The 13,528-nt window shown below is 36.7% G+C and overlaps 1 protein-coding gene across 3 annotated transcripts; it reads left to right on the top strand.

Annotated features, from left to right (window-relative positions):
- The first annotated feature begins 2,375 nt into the window (after positions 1 to 2,375).
- LOC132059777 (protein WVD2-like 7) lies at positions 2,376 to 13,458 on the top strand. Of its 3 annotated transcripts, none has more exons than XM_059452558.1 (7): positions 2,376 to 2,502; positions 2,800 to 3,817; positions 4,207 to 4,716; positions 4,821 to 4,885; positions 11,208 to 11,282; positions 11,900 to 11,993; positions 13,278 to 13,458. In XM_059452558.1, exons 2-7 carry the CDS (start codon positions 3,233 to 3,235, stop codon positions 13,320 to 13,322), a joined length of 1,374 nt encoding a protein of 457 aa, XP_059308541.1. In that variant the 5' UTR covers positions 2,376 to 2,502; positions 2,800 to 3,232; the 3' UTR covers positions 13,323 to 13,458. The 3 variants fall into 3 exon arrangements, with proteins under 3 accessions (XP_059308541.1, XP_059308539.1, XP_059308540.1); XM_059452556.1 differs by having other exon boundaries at positions 2,391 to 2,502; positions 3,233 to 3,817; XM_059452557.1 differs by lacking the exon at positions 2,376 to 2,502 and having other exon boundaries at positions 2,527 to 3,817.
- Positions 13,459 to 13,528: the final 70 nt, after the last annotated feature.

Below are 13,528 nucleotides of genomic sequence, written 5' to 3'. Positions count from 1 at the left end.
TGTATTCAAATAAACAGTTCCAAAATTTGACTGTATGTATTTGGCTAGAGATAAGGGTCAAAAACACACTCCAACTATCACTTTTTTTTTTTTTGAGTTTCATACTTAAATTATCATAAGGCTGAGAAAACTACCTAAACTATCACCATCTAGTTTGCAAAACACACCTCAAATTATTCTTAAATGGCATGTGATCTACACTCTCCATTTTATATAAACATGTTGCCAAGTGTTGTGCACGTGGATAAATAATATCACAATGGCACCTACATGGAAATTAAAAAAAACTATTTGTTTTAAAAAACAAACTAAAAAATAATAATTTTTGTAAAAAAATATCAAAAATAGTTTGAAAAATGGAAAAGTTATTTTTTTTAAAAAAAAAAATAAGAAAACTAATTATTTAGTTTTCACATTTTTTAAACAAACCAATTTTTCCATTTTTTAAATCTTTTTTTTTCTGATTTTCTAAAAAAATTTGATTTTTTTTTCATATATTTTTTTTAAAATCCAGATTTTTTACAAAAAAAAATGCAGAATTTTTTTAAAAAAATAATGCAGTTTTTTTTTAAAAAAAATATTAGTTTTTAATTTCTATGTACGTGCCACCATAGCATTTCGTATGCCATGTGGACAATTTTTTTGAGAAAATTTCAGCTTCACTTGCCTTTTGGAGAGTGAGTTTACACATTTAGTTTAGGTGTGTCTTGCAAATTAGATAGTGATAGTTTAAGTAGTTTTCTCAACTTTATGATAGTTTAGGTATGAAACTCAAAAAAAGTGATAGTTAGGGTGTGTTTTTGACCCTTATCTCATTTGGCTAACTTTATTTTTGGGCAAACTAGATGTATTTGACTGTATGTGTTGTTTGACTAATCTATATATGTATTTGGCTGACTGTATTTTGGCAAAATAGAGTATTTGACTGTATGTGTTGTTCAACTGATCTATTTAATGGGGGAATTTCAGTAATGTACAATTTAGCACATAAAATTACATTTGCGTAGCCATATTTTTAAATTACAAACCTATGACCCAACAAATTATGGCCGCAGCTTGTATATACAACATTATACAACAATATACAACTTTATACATCTACTGTAGATAATGTATAAACCTTGTATAAAAATGTATAATAACGTATAAGAGGTGTTTATACATACTTCTACAGTGTTATGCAGTGTTATACAATGTTATACAGTGTTTAAAGTGTAACATAATGTATGTGTTTTATACAAACACCAACATTAGAAATAGATTTGGAAGAAAAAAATAGCATCTTGGAGTTTGATATGGGGGAGAAGGGCTTGTGGCTATCTCGGGTAATTAACTTTTTTTAAAAATGGGATGAAGGCTACAAAATGTAAGAAAAAAAACTATGGCTATTTCGGGTAAATACTTTACCCAAAATGCCATAGAGTGTTATTTTCCCTATATATTTGGCTGACTATATTTTTTGAAACTGTGGCTTTGAATATACGCGAAACAGATAAAACATAGCTAAGAATTACAATTTCAAAAACAATAGCTACAATTGGTTAGAAGCCTAGAAATTATAATTGTTTATGTAAATTACTCTTCATAGAAATGTTGTGGAGTAAAGAAATTCTAAGAAGATCTCTCTGGGAGCCGGCTCAGGGCCAAAGCCATGGCATAGCTGGCTTCGGTAGTAGCTATAAGTAGCCCAAACAACATTTTTAGCTCATTTTTGCAACTCCAAGGCTATGGCACGAAACCATAAGGAAAATTTCGTCTCAACATTGATTTTACCGTCTCTGGTGAGTATTTTATAGGTATTTGAGTTATAAAATATCATTAACAAGATTTTAATCCTCAAATCATATGATTTTGTCTAAAATCTCAAATTTAACCAAATCTCTTCAAAGGACCAAAAAAATGGGATTGCTACGATGAGGTAAAATCTTTACTTGGGCTTTGTTCAGCTTAACCAAACACGCACTAAAAACCATACTAAGTGACCTACGAACAGCCTTAGGGTGATATTGCAGTTTAAGTTCAAAACTTAACGTATTTTAACGGTTACGTTAGGAATTAGTTCAGCAAATTAATTTGTATGGACAGCACGTGTCCCATGTCGCCTCCATTATTCATTCAATGTTAAAGACAAAATAAATAAAAAAAGATTGTTCCTCACTCTGTTCCTTTCACTGTTCTGTACTTGTATTTTTCAGTTGTGTCATGTGTGGTCCTTACTTCAACTCTTCTTGTGACAGATCTGTTCATTATCTTTGGTTCACCTGTCACTTTCTACAACTAAAAAGTGTTTTAGGCAAGGCCCAGCAAAAAATATTTCACTTTCTTGATTTTATCATTTGATTTGTCATTAAGTACCTTTATCACCCATTAAATATTTGGTAAAATGTTGCAGTCTTCATTTGATTGCAACTTTTCAACTTAATCTGCTTTCTAGGGAAGGGAGAAAAAAGAAAAATAAAACAAAATTTGGCACTAGAGAGAGGACTTGAAGTAAAAAAGATGGTACAACATTTGTACTTGTATAATAATTTTAAGCAACCCAACTCTACTGGTTGTTCTTTGTTTCCTTCTCATTCATCATATCTATGTTGATGATAAAGGTTATGATGATTTTTTAGCAGTTTCTAGAAGACCTGGAAACTGATACTTTTTATTTTATTTTGTTTTCATCTTTTTCTTCTAATGTAATGTAGAAAACACAGCACATGGGCATGCATTGACTGGTGGCAATTGTCCTACTCTTCTTTCTGTCTTCATTTCTTTGATCTAACTTATTTTCTGGCTTTATCAACTGCACAGACCATTATGTCTACATTGCAAATTAGTAATTCTTGATTCTGGCATTATTGGATAAATCCATTGTGGAAACTTAAAGAGGTATGAAATTTATCTTTTTTTATTATTTTGAAGTGGCCCATTTAATTTATTTCAGATAATGGGGCATGGATTCATATAGTAGTTGCTATTATTATTCTTTAAAAGTTTTTTGTTTGTTGGTGATTATTGATTGATTACCCCCTCACTACTGGAGATTTAGATGTTCTTTGGTTTTTTGGTTTCCCCGGTGTCCGGTAGGGCGTTACTAAATCCAGATTTGCGCTGGGAAGTCCCACATTGGGGGGCAAAGGGCTCCCTAACAAAGGCGACTCCGTACCCACGGAGATTTAGATGTTCTTCTTTTTAAATCTTAGTGAGTTGTCATTTTTATTTTATTTTGTGTGTTGATGAACAGATGGGTGATACACTTGAAGTATCAGTTTCATTTGGAAGGTATGAGAATGATGATGCACTTTCTTGGGGGAAATGGTCATCTTTTTCACCAAACAAGTATTTGGAAGAAGCTCAGAAGTGTAAAACAACTGGATCAGTAGCACAAAAGAAGGCCTATTTTGAAGCACATTACAAGAAAATTGCTGCTAAGAAAATGGAGCAAATAGAAAAGGAAAAAAAGGAACAATTGGAGCAAGCAAAGCAAATTGAATCTTTGGATGAACCCCATTTCCAAGATCATAGTGAAAGCACACAGTTTTGTGATAGTCGCTTTGGTTTATCCAATGGTGAAGAGGAAAAGACAAGAGTTGATATGAATAATAATGATGTTGTAGATGAGCCAAAAGTGGATGTTTCTCTTGATATGGAAGGGACAATCTTGGAAACAAGTGACAATGGAGAAGTTCCCAAGGTTGAAGAACAGAATTTTGAAAGAGGATCTCAAGATAATCTGAAAGAGATTCCACAAGTGGATAATGCGGAAAGAAGCTCCTCTGCAAAGAAAAGCAAAACCCCTAAACCGAATTTGAAGAACACAGCTCGAAAGGTGAAATTTCGACATTTCTCTGACTATTGGTGTTAACAATTATCTATCAATCCGAGCTCCTTTTATTTACTCCATCCGTTTCAATTTGTTTGTCTTACTTTACTTTTTGGTCTGTTTAAAAAAAGAATGTAGCTTTCTCTATTGAGTAACTCTTTACACCCATTATCCGACGCGCCATATTTAAGACCACAAGATTCAAAGAGCAGTTTGGTACATTAGACACATTTTTAGTTTAAGATCACAAGATTTAAAGGTGTTCTTTATTTTTTTTAAACTCCATGCCGAGTCAAACTAAGACAAACCAATTGAAACAAAGGGAGTATTTTCTTTGGTACTCTTTCTGCTGAGGTTACCTTTTCTGTTATCAATCTTTTGTTGTTCATGTTCAGGTACATCCAACTTCAGAGGACAGAATATCTGCTGGAACAAAGAAGAAGCCTGTATCACCTGTGACAAAATCTTCAAGAATTTCCACTCCAACTTCAAAACCGGTACCAACTTCCAAGGTCATTTCTTCGTCTCAACCATCAGTGAAGAAGGTGAATGGGTTGTCATATCAAAGAAGCAGCAATGCTCCTATTGCACAAAGCAATAAACTACTTTCTAGATCAATCAATTCGCCTTCTCAATCCTCGACAAAAAAGTTGAATGGTTCAACATTGCAAAGGAGAAAAAATTCTCCCATTCTAGAGAACAAGAGGATAGCTCCCACATCAATGCACATGTCTCTCAGTCTAGGTCCACCAAATTCTACAGCTTCTACTACTACAATGAGAAAATCATTGATCATGGAAAGAATGGGGGATAAGGACATTGTTAAGCGAGCATTCAAGGCATTCCAAAACAATTTCAACCAAGGAAAACCCGAAGTAGATATGAGATATGGTGGATCAAAGAAGGTTGGTTCAAATAGGTTAATTTTCAACAAATTCTCTTGTCTATGCATATCCATCTCCATTTTTTCCTATCACTAAATGTGTGACCTGTGTCCATGTTCGGTCAGGTATTGCCTAAGGGATCAGAGAAAAAGATTTCAGCTTCTCCGACTCCGAGAAAGGAGGTTGAGAGGTAACATCAATTCCCTTCTTTCAACGACAAATGTATGCAACACATTAGTTTTTGTGAGCTCTTACCTACAAGTTTTTGGTATCCTCATATATCCTAAATATATAGAAGTCTAAATATGAATTATGAAAACTGAGCATTACTCGTGCATTTCGAGAAAATCGCCCGAGGATTTGTTATTATACTTGGTTTTGAAAGCTTTGTATATTTAGAAGGAAATCTCAGAGTACAATTAAGTAGGCCAATGCCTTTCTTATACAAATGATGTACAGAGTTTGGAGTCCTACAAACTCTCAAGAGATAAAACCTATACAGGGAGAATATGTAAAATACAAAGCCAAAGTCATGTCCAACTAGGATTCATATACTTATCCTAACATCCCCCATCAAGTGTATCTGGGTTTTGGACCACAACAAGCTTGTCTTGAAGGTAAGCAAATCGTCTTCCACAGAGGCTCTTCGTGAGAATATCGGCGACTTGATCGATCCAGCGAGCTGATATAGTGAACTTGGAGATCCTTGGCAGCAACCTTTTCTCGAACAAAATGGAAGTCCAACTCAATGTGTTTTGTCCTAGCATGGAACACTAGATTATCTGTGTGAGATAGGTTGCTGAAATGTTGTCGCACCCAAGTTTGGGAGCTTGAGGTAAGACCACACCAAGCTCCTGAAGTAGGTGTTGTAACCATGTAATTTTGGCAGTTGCGACAACTAATACCAGATACTCAGACTCTGTACTAGAACGAGCGACCACTTTTTGCTTCTTGGAGCTCCAGGAAACCAAGTTAAGACCCAGAAAGACGCAATAGCCATGAGTGGAGCGCCTGTCATCAGGGGGGCCCACCCAATTGGCATCAGAGAACCCATTAAGATGGAGCGAATGAGAAGAATGCAGTTCTAGGCCAAGCTGGATAGACCCTTCGATATAACAAAGAATACGTTTCAAGGCCTGAAAGTGAAGAATACGTTTCAAGGCCTGAAAGTGAAATTCCATTTGGCTTATGCAGGAACTGGCACAGATTGTTGGTAGCATAGGAGACATCTGGTTGTGTGATGCTTATATATTGAAGAGAACCAACGAGGCTTCCATACAGAGAGGGGTCGTGAAAAATGGTGCTCCCATGTTGAGAGAGCTCCTGTACAGCAGTCACAGGAGAGGAAATAGGCTTGGCTTCTTCCATGTATGCTCGAAGTAGTAGATCACGGATATGCTTGAATCGTCACAGAACCAAGCCATTGGCATTCTTACGCACTTGTATTCCTAGGAAATAATGAAGAATGCCAAGGTGTTTAAGCACAAAATTAGTAGAAATCCGCAAGACCAGATCATGAATGAATTCATGAGAGCTGCCTGTAAAAATTAAATTGTCCACATATACCAGAGCAAAGGTAACATGGGCACCATACTTACATGCAAACAGGGAGGAATCTGACTTGGACGCACGGAAACCAAGCTTTATCAAGGCAGTACTTGGGCGTTCAAACCAGGCCTGTGCATCCTATTTAAGGCCACACAAAGCTTTGTGTGGCTTGCACACATGAGTGGGAAACTTGGAAACTTTGGATCAATGAAACCAGCCGGCTGTGATATGTACACTTCTTCATTGAGATTACCATATGAAAGGCATTCTTGACATCTAATTGCTGAAGAGACCAGCCTCTTGATAATGCAATAGTGAGAATGACGCGTATGGTGGTTGGTTTAACCACTGTACTGAATTTATCATGGTAATCCATCCCTGCCTCTTGATTGAAACCTTTGCCTTCATGTCTTGCTTCGTAGCGGTCAGTCGAGCCATTAGGATTGAGCTTCAATTTTAAAAATCCTCTAGCACCAACAACATCATTTGTAGTAGAGGAAGGAACAAGAGACCAAGTGCCGTTGTGGATGAGAGCATCATTGTACTCCTTGATCATAGCCTTTCTCCAGTTCAAGTCTTTGTTTGTTTAAGTGAAACAAGTTGGTCAGGGGGGATGGGTCAAAGGACGAACAGGATATTTGGTGATGTTGAGAATCCTTGGCTTTACGTTAGTTACAATGTGATGGCGCGGAGGGGGTGGATGACTGCACGAAGGAGGAGGAGCAGTGGATGGAGGGTCTGGAAGGGGAACAATGTGCAGATATGTTGTATTAGACGCAGATGGCAGTGGTGGAAGATCAACCTTAAGTGGGATTGCCGGAATAGACCTAGGAGATACAAGTGGCTTTTGAGGTCCTCATGACACAGATGGGCAGTAACAGATGAAAAGGAATTAACTGGGGCAATAACCTGAAGAGGTAAAGGTATAGAAGTTGTGGATTGTGGCGTAGCAGGCTGTTTTGGAAGAGAAGCAGAATGAAACTTTGATTCATCGAATACTACATGCCTAGAGATGTAAAGATGATTTGTAGGCACATGATGGCATTTGTAGCCCTTCTGATGGGTGTTGTACCCTTGGAAAACACATGGAAGGGATGAAATCCAGCTTCGTGTAGTTATAGGGACGGAGATATGGATAACAAATACACACAAACACTTTGAGAAAATGATAGTCGGGAGGCTTTTTAAATAATATGTCAAAGGATGAGACGTTCTTTAGATATACTGCAGTTGAGAATGCATGATCCCAAAACTGCATAGGTAAACACACATGAGCTAAAGGAGTTAGTCCTGTTTCCACAATATGACGATGTCTTCTTTCGGCAATGCCATTTTGTTCATGAGTATGTGGGCAAGAGACGTGATGCACGATCCCCATTTGAGTAAAGGATTTTGAACACTTTTGACATTCGCCTCCCCGATCAGACTAAACTACCTTTAATTATGCGTTCAAATAGATTTTCAACTTGTGCTTTGAATTGCAAGAAGATATCATGTATTTCAGATTTGGATTGCATAAGATAAAGACCGGTAATGGGAATCGCGTCTATCTGTAATCTTCTAAGATATAGAGAGAATGAAGACAAGAAATGACCTTCATATGATGTGTAGGTAACTGTTCATTTGCCTCTTAATCCGAGCCTTTACCAAGAATATTGCATCTTGTTGGCCCTCTACCTCATAATAGCTGATCATCACATTGCCAGAGGTATCAGACATCAATGGCATTATGATGCTTTACCACTTTTGTTGGGGTGGATTTAGGAGGAGGACCACTTTCATGTCATGTTGGGGGTTCCCTATGACAAATGAACGATGAAAAAGAGTGTCTTGTGAAGATGTCCCTGTCTATGAAACATAGAGCAAAAGAAAAGTTCTCTCTTCTAGTTGCAGATTAACTGACATGTAATGAAGACTGTGGTTGGGGAGGTGTCGACATATGTAAGTTGGTTAGTGATTGAGACTTGAGAGGCTAGAACATAGTTGAGGATGTTAATCAAAACTAATGGTTGTATATGTCACGACCCAACCGGAGGGCCATGACGGGCACCCGGAGGTAACCTGCCGAGCACTTCTTAACATACTTTTCATATTCATATCTAGTGAACCACACAAGATAATTTATAAATATCATAGTCTATAAGGACGAATCCAAATGGTAAAAGACATCTATCATCATCAACTATACCATATACGCAAGCCAACAAACCTGGCCAAAATGATATACAAAATATGAATTGATGGGGGTTATAGGACATCTAGCTATATACATCTGTCTACGAGCCTATACATAGAGTGCATAGTATCATAAAGACGAGACAGGACTCCGCCATGCCCATATGTGCACAAAAGAATAGTACCATAACCGTAGCTCAAAAACAAAACGGCGCTCCCATACAATCGTCGATGAAGCTCCCACGATTCGGTCCTTCTTCCGCCAGCCCGCGGGTACGAACGCAAAATAGCCGTCCACAAACAAAAAGGACGTCGTACGAATTAATGTACCGATGTAAGGCATTAACGACAACATAATAAAAAGATAATGAAAGGCATACGAGATAAAAAACAGGATTAATCAGACATCCGATCGTCTCTTACAAGGATGCTACGCATGCTTAGCCTTTTTAAAAAAAAAAATATTTTCATACATACATATATATAATATAAGGCAGTGTCACATAACGGGTACCCGATCCATATATCATATCATCCCCGTGTCCGGCATCCCCGCGTTCGGGTAACATCATAATTCGGCCAACCGTAAGGCGCGCACATCTACGTGTCGCCCGGCCGACTATAGCGCGACGCGGTGCGAGAAAACACATACATATATATATAAAGCTTACGAGAGCTCAAATAAAAAAAGCCATAAATCTACCTGAGCGACGTAAGACCCGTAACCTCCGATATGTCGTTATGGAATCATTATCATCGCTATGTCCCACCTTGAAAGAACAACTACCATAAGGTGAGACCAACAACAATGAGTGCAATCAATAATCATGGAACAAGCTCAATAATATCATAAGACCATTAAGAACTACAAGCTTTGGTATCTCTAGGAAACGGAATCATCATCATCATCAAGAAAGATTTGTCAACAATATCAGGCGAACCTCGAGAACTGGCGAGCTTCAGCATTTTTCTTTGGATAATGGGATATTATGGATATCTGTAAAGGTTTTCAAATGTTAATCATCGTTCATGCAAGAAAGAAAGGTTTAGAAAGGGTTAGCCTTAACACACCTTTTTGTCTCCTTAACTACTTAATGCTTTCCTCGAAAGCTCGCAAATCTACATTCAAGAGGATTCACACTAACGTTAGGTCTTGAAGACACTCATAAGTTCAAACTAGAGTAATTAACGAGCTAGTGGAATTTGGGCAGCACTTCACCTATTTCATCTACTTCCACCAAATTCCAAATCAACTCCCAAACAACAATGGCCACTTCAACAATATCATGATCAAGAGATTTCATTCAAATTACATCCAATACAATCCCAAAATTTATTCTCATAATCAATTTATGACTACAACTTTAACACAACCCTTTATACACTTGTATACCACACTTCCCCATCATCATTATTACCTCTCATAACAAGATTATACTCAAAACATTCTAATAATTATAATTCAAGTTACTTTACTACTCAAAATATCCTCAAATTCATATTTGAATTTCCTTTTCCACTTTCTTTCCTCATTCAAGGTGTATAACAATTAAACATCCTCAACAACATGCAATACGTGAAAATCCTACTCTTTAATCACATAAGAGCAAGCTTTTGGATCAAATTATTCCACTAGAGTGAAACCTCCAACTACAACACCAAAGGAATTTGAACTCTACAAACCCTAGAGCGAGCTTTTCTAGCACTTCGAATCTTCGATCCCTAAGCCTAGCCTTGATTAGCATATGAATCCTGAGGAATGGGTTTTGGAGAGTATTTGGCCGAATTTTGAGGTGGAAATGGTGAAAAATGAACCTTGGATCAAATTTATAACATCAAAAATTCTGCCACCGACTTACTTTTTGCGGCCACTTTGACGGACCGCAGAAAATTTGACGCTCCGTTAAATTGGTCCGTCAAATGGACCACCCAAAATGTGCTCATTGGAACTACTTTACGGTGGGAAAAATTCCATTTGACGGGCCGCAGAAAATTTGACGGTCTGTCAAACTGAACCGTCAAATTTCTTTGCCCGAGCAGTCTGTCTTAAAACTCCCATAACTTTCTACTCCGATGTCACATTGACGAACGGTTTGTTGCGTTGGAAACTAGACTTAATGAACTTCAATTTGCATAAATAATACACGCCAAAACTCCTCATATTCTAGGAGATATACCTTTCTCAAGTTTGGACCAAAAATCATGTCCAAACTTCTGCCAAGTTTTCCCAAAGTTCCGACAAACTTAACTTCCTTAATTCGCTTGTTCTCAAATCCTTCCATAGCTTATTACATGAACTTAAACCCTCATAACTATAAGATAGGCACATATAATCTCATATATCCTAGAAGATAACTCCAGTGGTCCACGATTAGGACAATTAACACCTAACGAATCTCATTGTACAAAAGTACGAGGTGTAACAGTATAATATTATAAATTTATGTTTACCACTCTTTTGGTCACATTTTTGTTCTTAATGGCTTCATTGCTGCCTCGAAAATGTAATAGGGGATGCATAATAGAACTTCAAATGGTATATCTTTTTCTTTCTTGATTTATATGTGCAACTCTTACACCTGCTTTGATTAGTTCTATTTTTAACTAAGGATATATTTCCATTTGGGATGGTATAATGAACTGTATTTGCCACAGAAATCTTGATTTTCTTTTTCATTTATGTCAGTATACATACAGATATAAGCATGGCTCGATTTGATATAGTGTTCTGCCGCGTGCTGATTTGTAATTTCTCTCAAACTGCTAATAATTGGTCGATTCAATGACAGATTAAGGAAGACATCAGATAAGATAATCACTCAAAAATGCCAATCAGGGACTAGATCAAACTCTCTGTTATCTGGGTAGGATCTCTCACATTCTTTTCTGAATTGCGTTCTCTCCATTTAAACTATGCTGAAAGAGTAGCCCCTTGGGGCCTTAGCCTTTACTTTAATATTTTAATAAATAAATATGAATGAAAATAATACAAAATTTTCGTCATCCTCATCTACAGCCTTTTCTTTTTTCTTTTCTAGAAGAAAATATACATTTGGGGAGGACATTCTGTTTTGAGGATGGCCTATTCTTCCTCTTCTATGTGTGTTTTATTTGGAACTTGAAAGGGGGTCCGGGGATTTTTGTGGTTATTTGAAATTCAAGTTTAAATTGTGACAAATGATGGTTTTTTGGGACCTATTCTATTATTTCTTTTAAGTGATTCTTCAAACATCCATTACCACCAAAGCATCTGATCTTCTCCTTTTAAAAAAAATTAATTAAAAGTAATAACACCACTAGAAAAAAAGGAAACAGGAGTTGTAGATGGAAACAACAGTTTGCTCCGAGGCATCCAGCCTCATTCTTGTCAAATCCCACTATGTTATTAGTCAGATATTCCGATTCAACATCATTTTTTGAGAAGTTAAATCATTTTTTGAGAAGTTAAATTTAAAATTGGTTGGTTTGGACTTTGGAGCAGGGCGCCTAAAGATGCTGGTATAGATAGGAAAAAGGCGAACACTGTCAGACCTGCTGGCACAAGAACTGACAGATCAACTGATAAATTGAAGGAGGTATTAATGAAATCCAACCTTGGTTTTCCATCCTACTTTTTCTTTCTTCTAGTTAGTTGACACACTTCTTGTTCCAGTCTGTCTTATTGTACCTTTTCCTAAGTATTTAAGCTGTCTGTTCCAAGTACTTAAAATAATACGCAAGTATACATCTTTCATAGAAAAATTATTTTTCACCCTTGGTGCAAGTTCTATGGAACAAACTATTCGTTTTCACACATAATTTTTTTCCCTTCCTGTTCTCCTTTCCGAGAAAGTCTCATTCTGAGCAGTTCCTTTAAAAGGAAATTTACTTTCAATATTGTTACGCTCATCTTTCGAATGCTCTCGGCTAGTCAATGTCAATCATCTAAAACTGTGGCAGAGGGAGCTTATTGTAAACTATCCAGCTTTGATTTTGTCTTTCACCATCGAGATGCAAATTGGTTAAAATTTTAGTGAAACTGTCACAGATACTTTAGACTAATAAGTACTTTTGCACTGTCCTAGCTGCATAACAAATCGTATGTGACTTAACTACTCTATTGCACCAAAAAACAAAATCGTGTGCGCCTTGGTATAAGGAGATACACTAAAACTGTTGGACAAGCTTCACTTCTACGACTATATGTTGTTGGAAATCTTACGGAGAATACGTGATCACGAAACTTGTAGGGAACTCTTGAAAGCTTGAGGCGTGTCAAAACACTGTTCTTAAGGATATTTCACCCGGTATAGGTGTATCCCTCAGGATTCAACAAGCTCTTCTAGTACAAAATTAGGGGTCAGAATCGAACAAAGATTTCACAAAGGTAGATAACCCAAAGACACTAATAGAATACGGAGAAAAGAACTTCAGTAAATCTCTTCCTCCCAAAAGAAAAGTACATGTATATATAGATAGAAGATCCATAGAATAGGAATAGCTGATGGTCTTCAACGGTAGCAAGAAAATAAATTGGAGGATAATAATTAATGGCAATAGTGAATCAATTCAATTTCCATAATCAGACATTAAGGCTATTCAATATCAAATATCTGTTACAAGGCATAGACGTTGGGAATTTCCAAGGATGAATTGTATTCCGAATAATTAACCCATTAATGTGGTATTTAGGGGATGAAATAAGAACAAATTCTTTTGAGATACCACATTTTTTCAACACATGTATCGGCAACATATAGCATGCCCGAGGCCTATCATCCATTATACATATGCTTTCCTATGCCCCTGGATCGGGAGAATCATTTTCTTTCTCTATCTAATTCGTCTATTAAGTTCAATATGATGTTTTAACTTTGCAGGATATCACCAAAGGTAAGATCCACCGTCCTGGATCAAATAGGTGAAGTTAATACATGAACTTCAGCATTATCATGATATTTTCGTAGATGAATTGTTCCCCTCGATGAGTTAAGCTCGCATGAAGATGAACAAACATCTGAAGAATTTACTGAGTTTATTAAAGAGCAAGAGAAATCATGTGGTGGAGCAAGAGAAAACACCGGGGATTTTTGGGCAAAAATGGACTTTAAAAATTTAGTATCTTGTTATC

The sequence above is a fragment of the Lycium ferocissimum genome, chromosome 6 (genome assembly GCF_029784015.1).
Source record: "Lycium ferocissimum isolate CSIRO_LF1 chromosome 6, AGI_CSIRO_Lferr_CH_V1, whole genome shotgun sequence".
Taxonomy (NCBI): Eukaryota; Viridiplantae; Streptophyta; class Magnoliopsida; order Solanales; family Solanaceae; genus Lycium; species Lycium ferocissimum.
This window is presented reverse-complemented; position numbering and strand designations above follow the sequence as displayed.

Bases quoted from the DNA above. Each gene is read 5' to 3' on its own strand.
- LOC132059777 (XM_059452556.1), top strand. The intron at 4,717-4,820 runs GTTGGTTCAAAT...ATGTTCGGTCAG, and splicing joins GATATGGTGGATCAAAGAAG to GTATTGCCTAAGGGATCAGA. The intron at 11,283-11,899 runs GTAGGATCTCTC...ACTTTGGAGCAG, and splicing joins TCAAACTCTCTGTTATCTGG to GGCGCCTAAAGATGCTGGTA.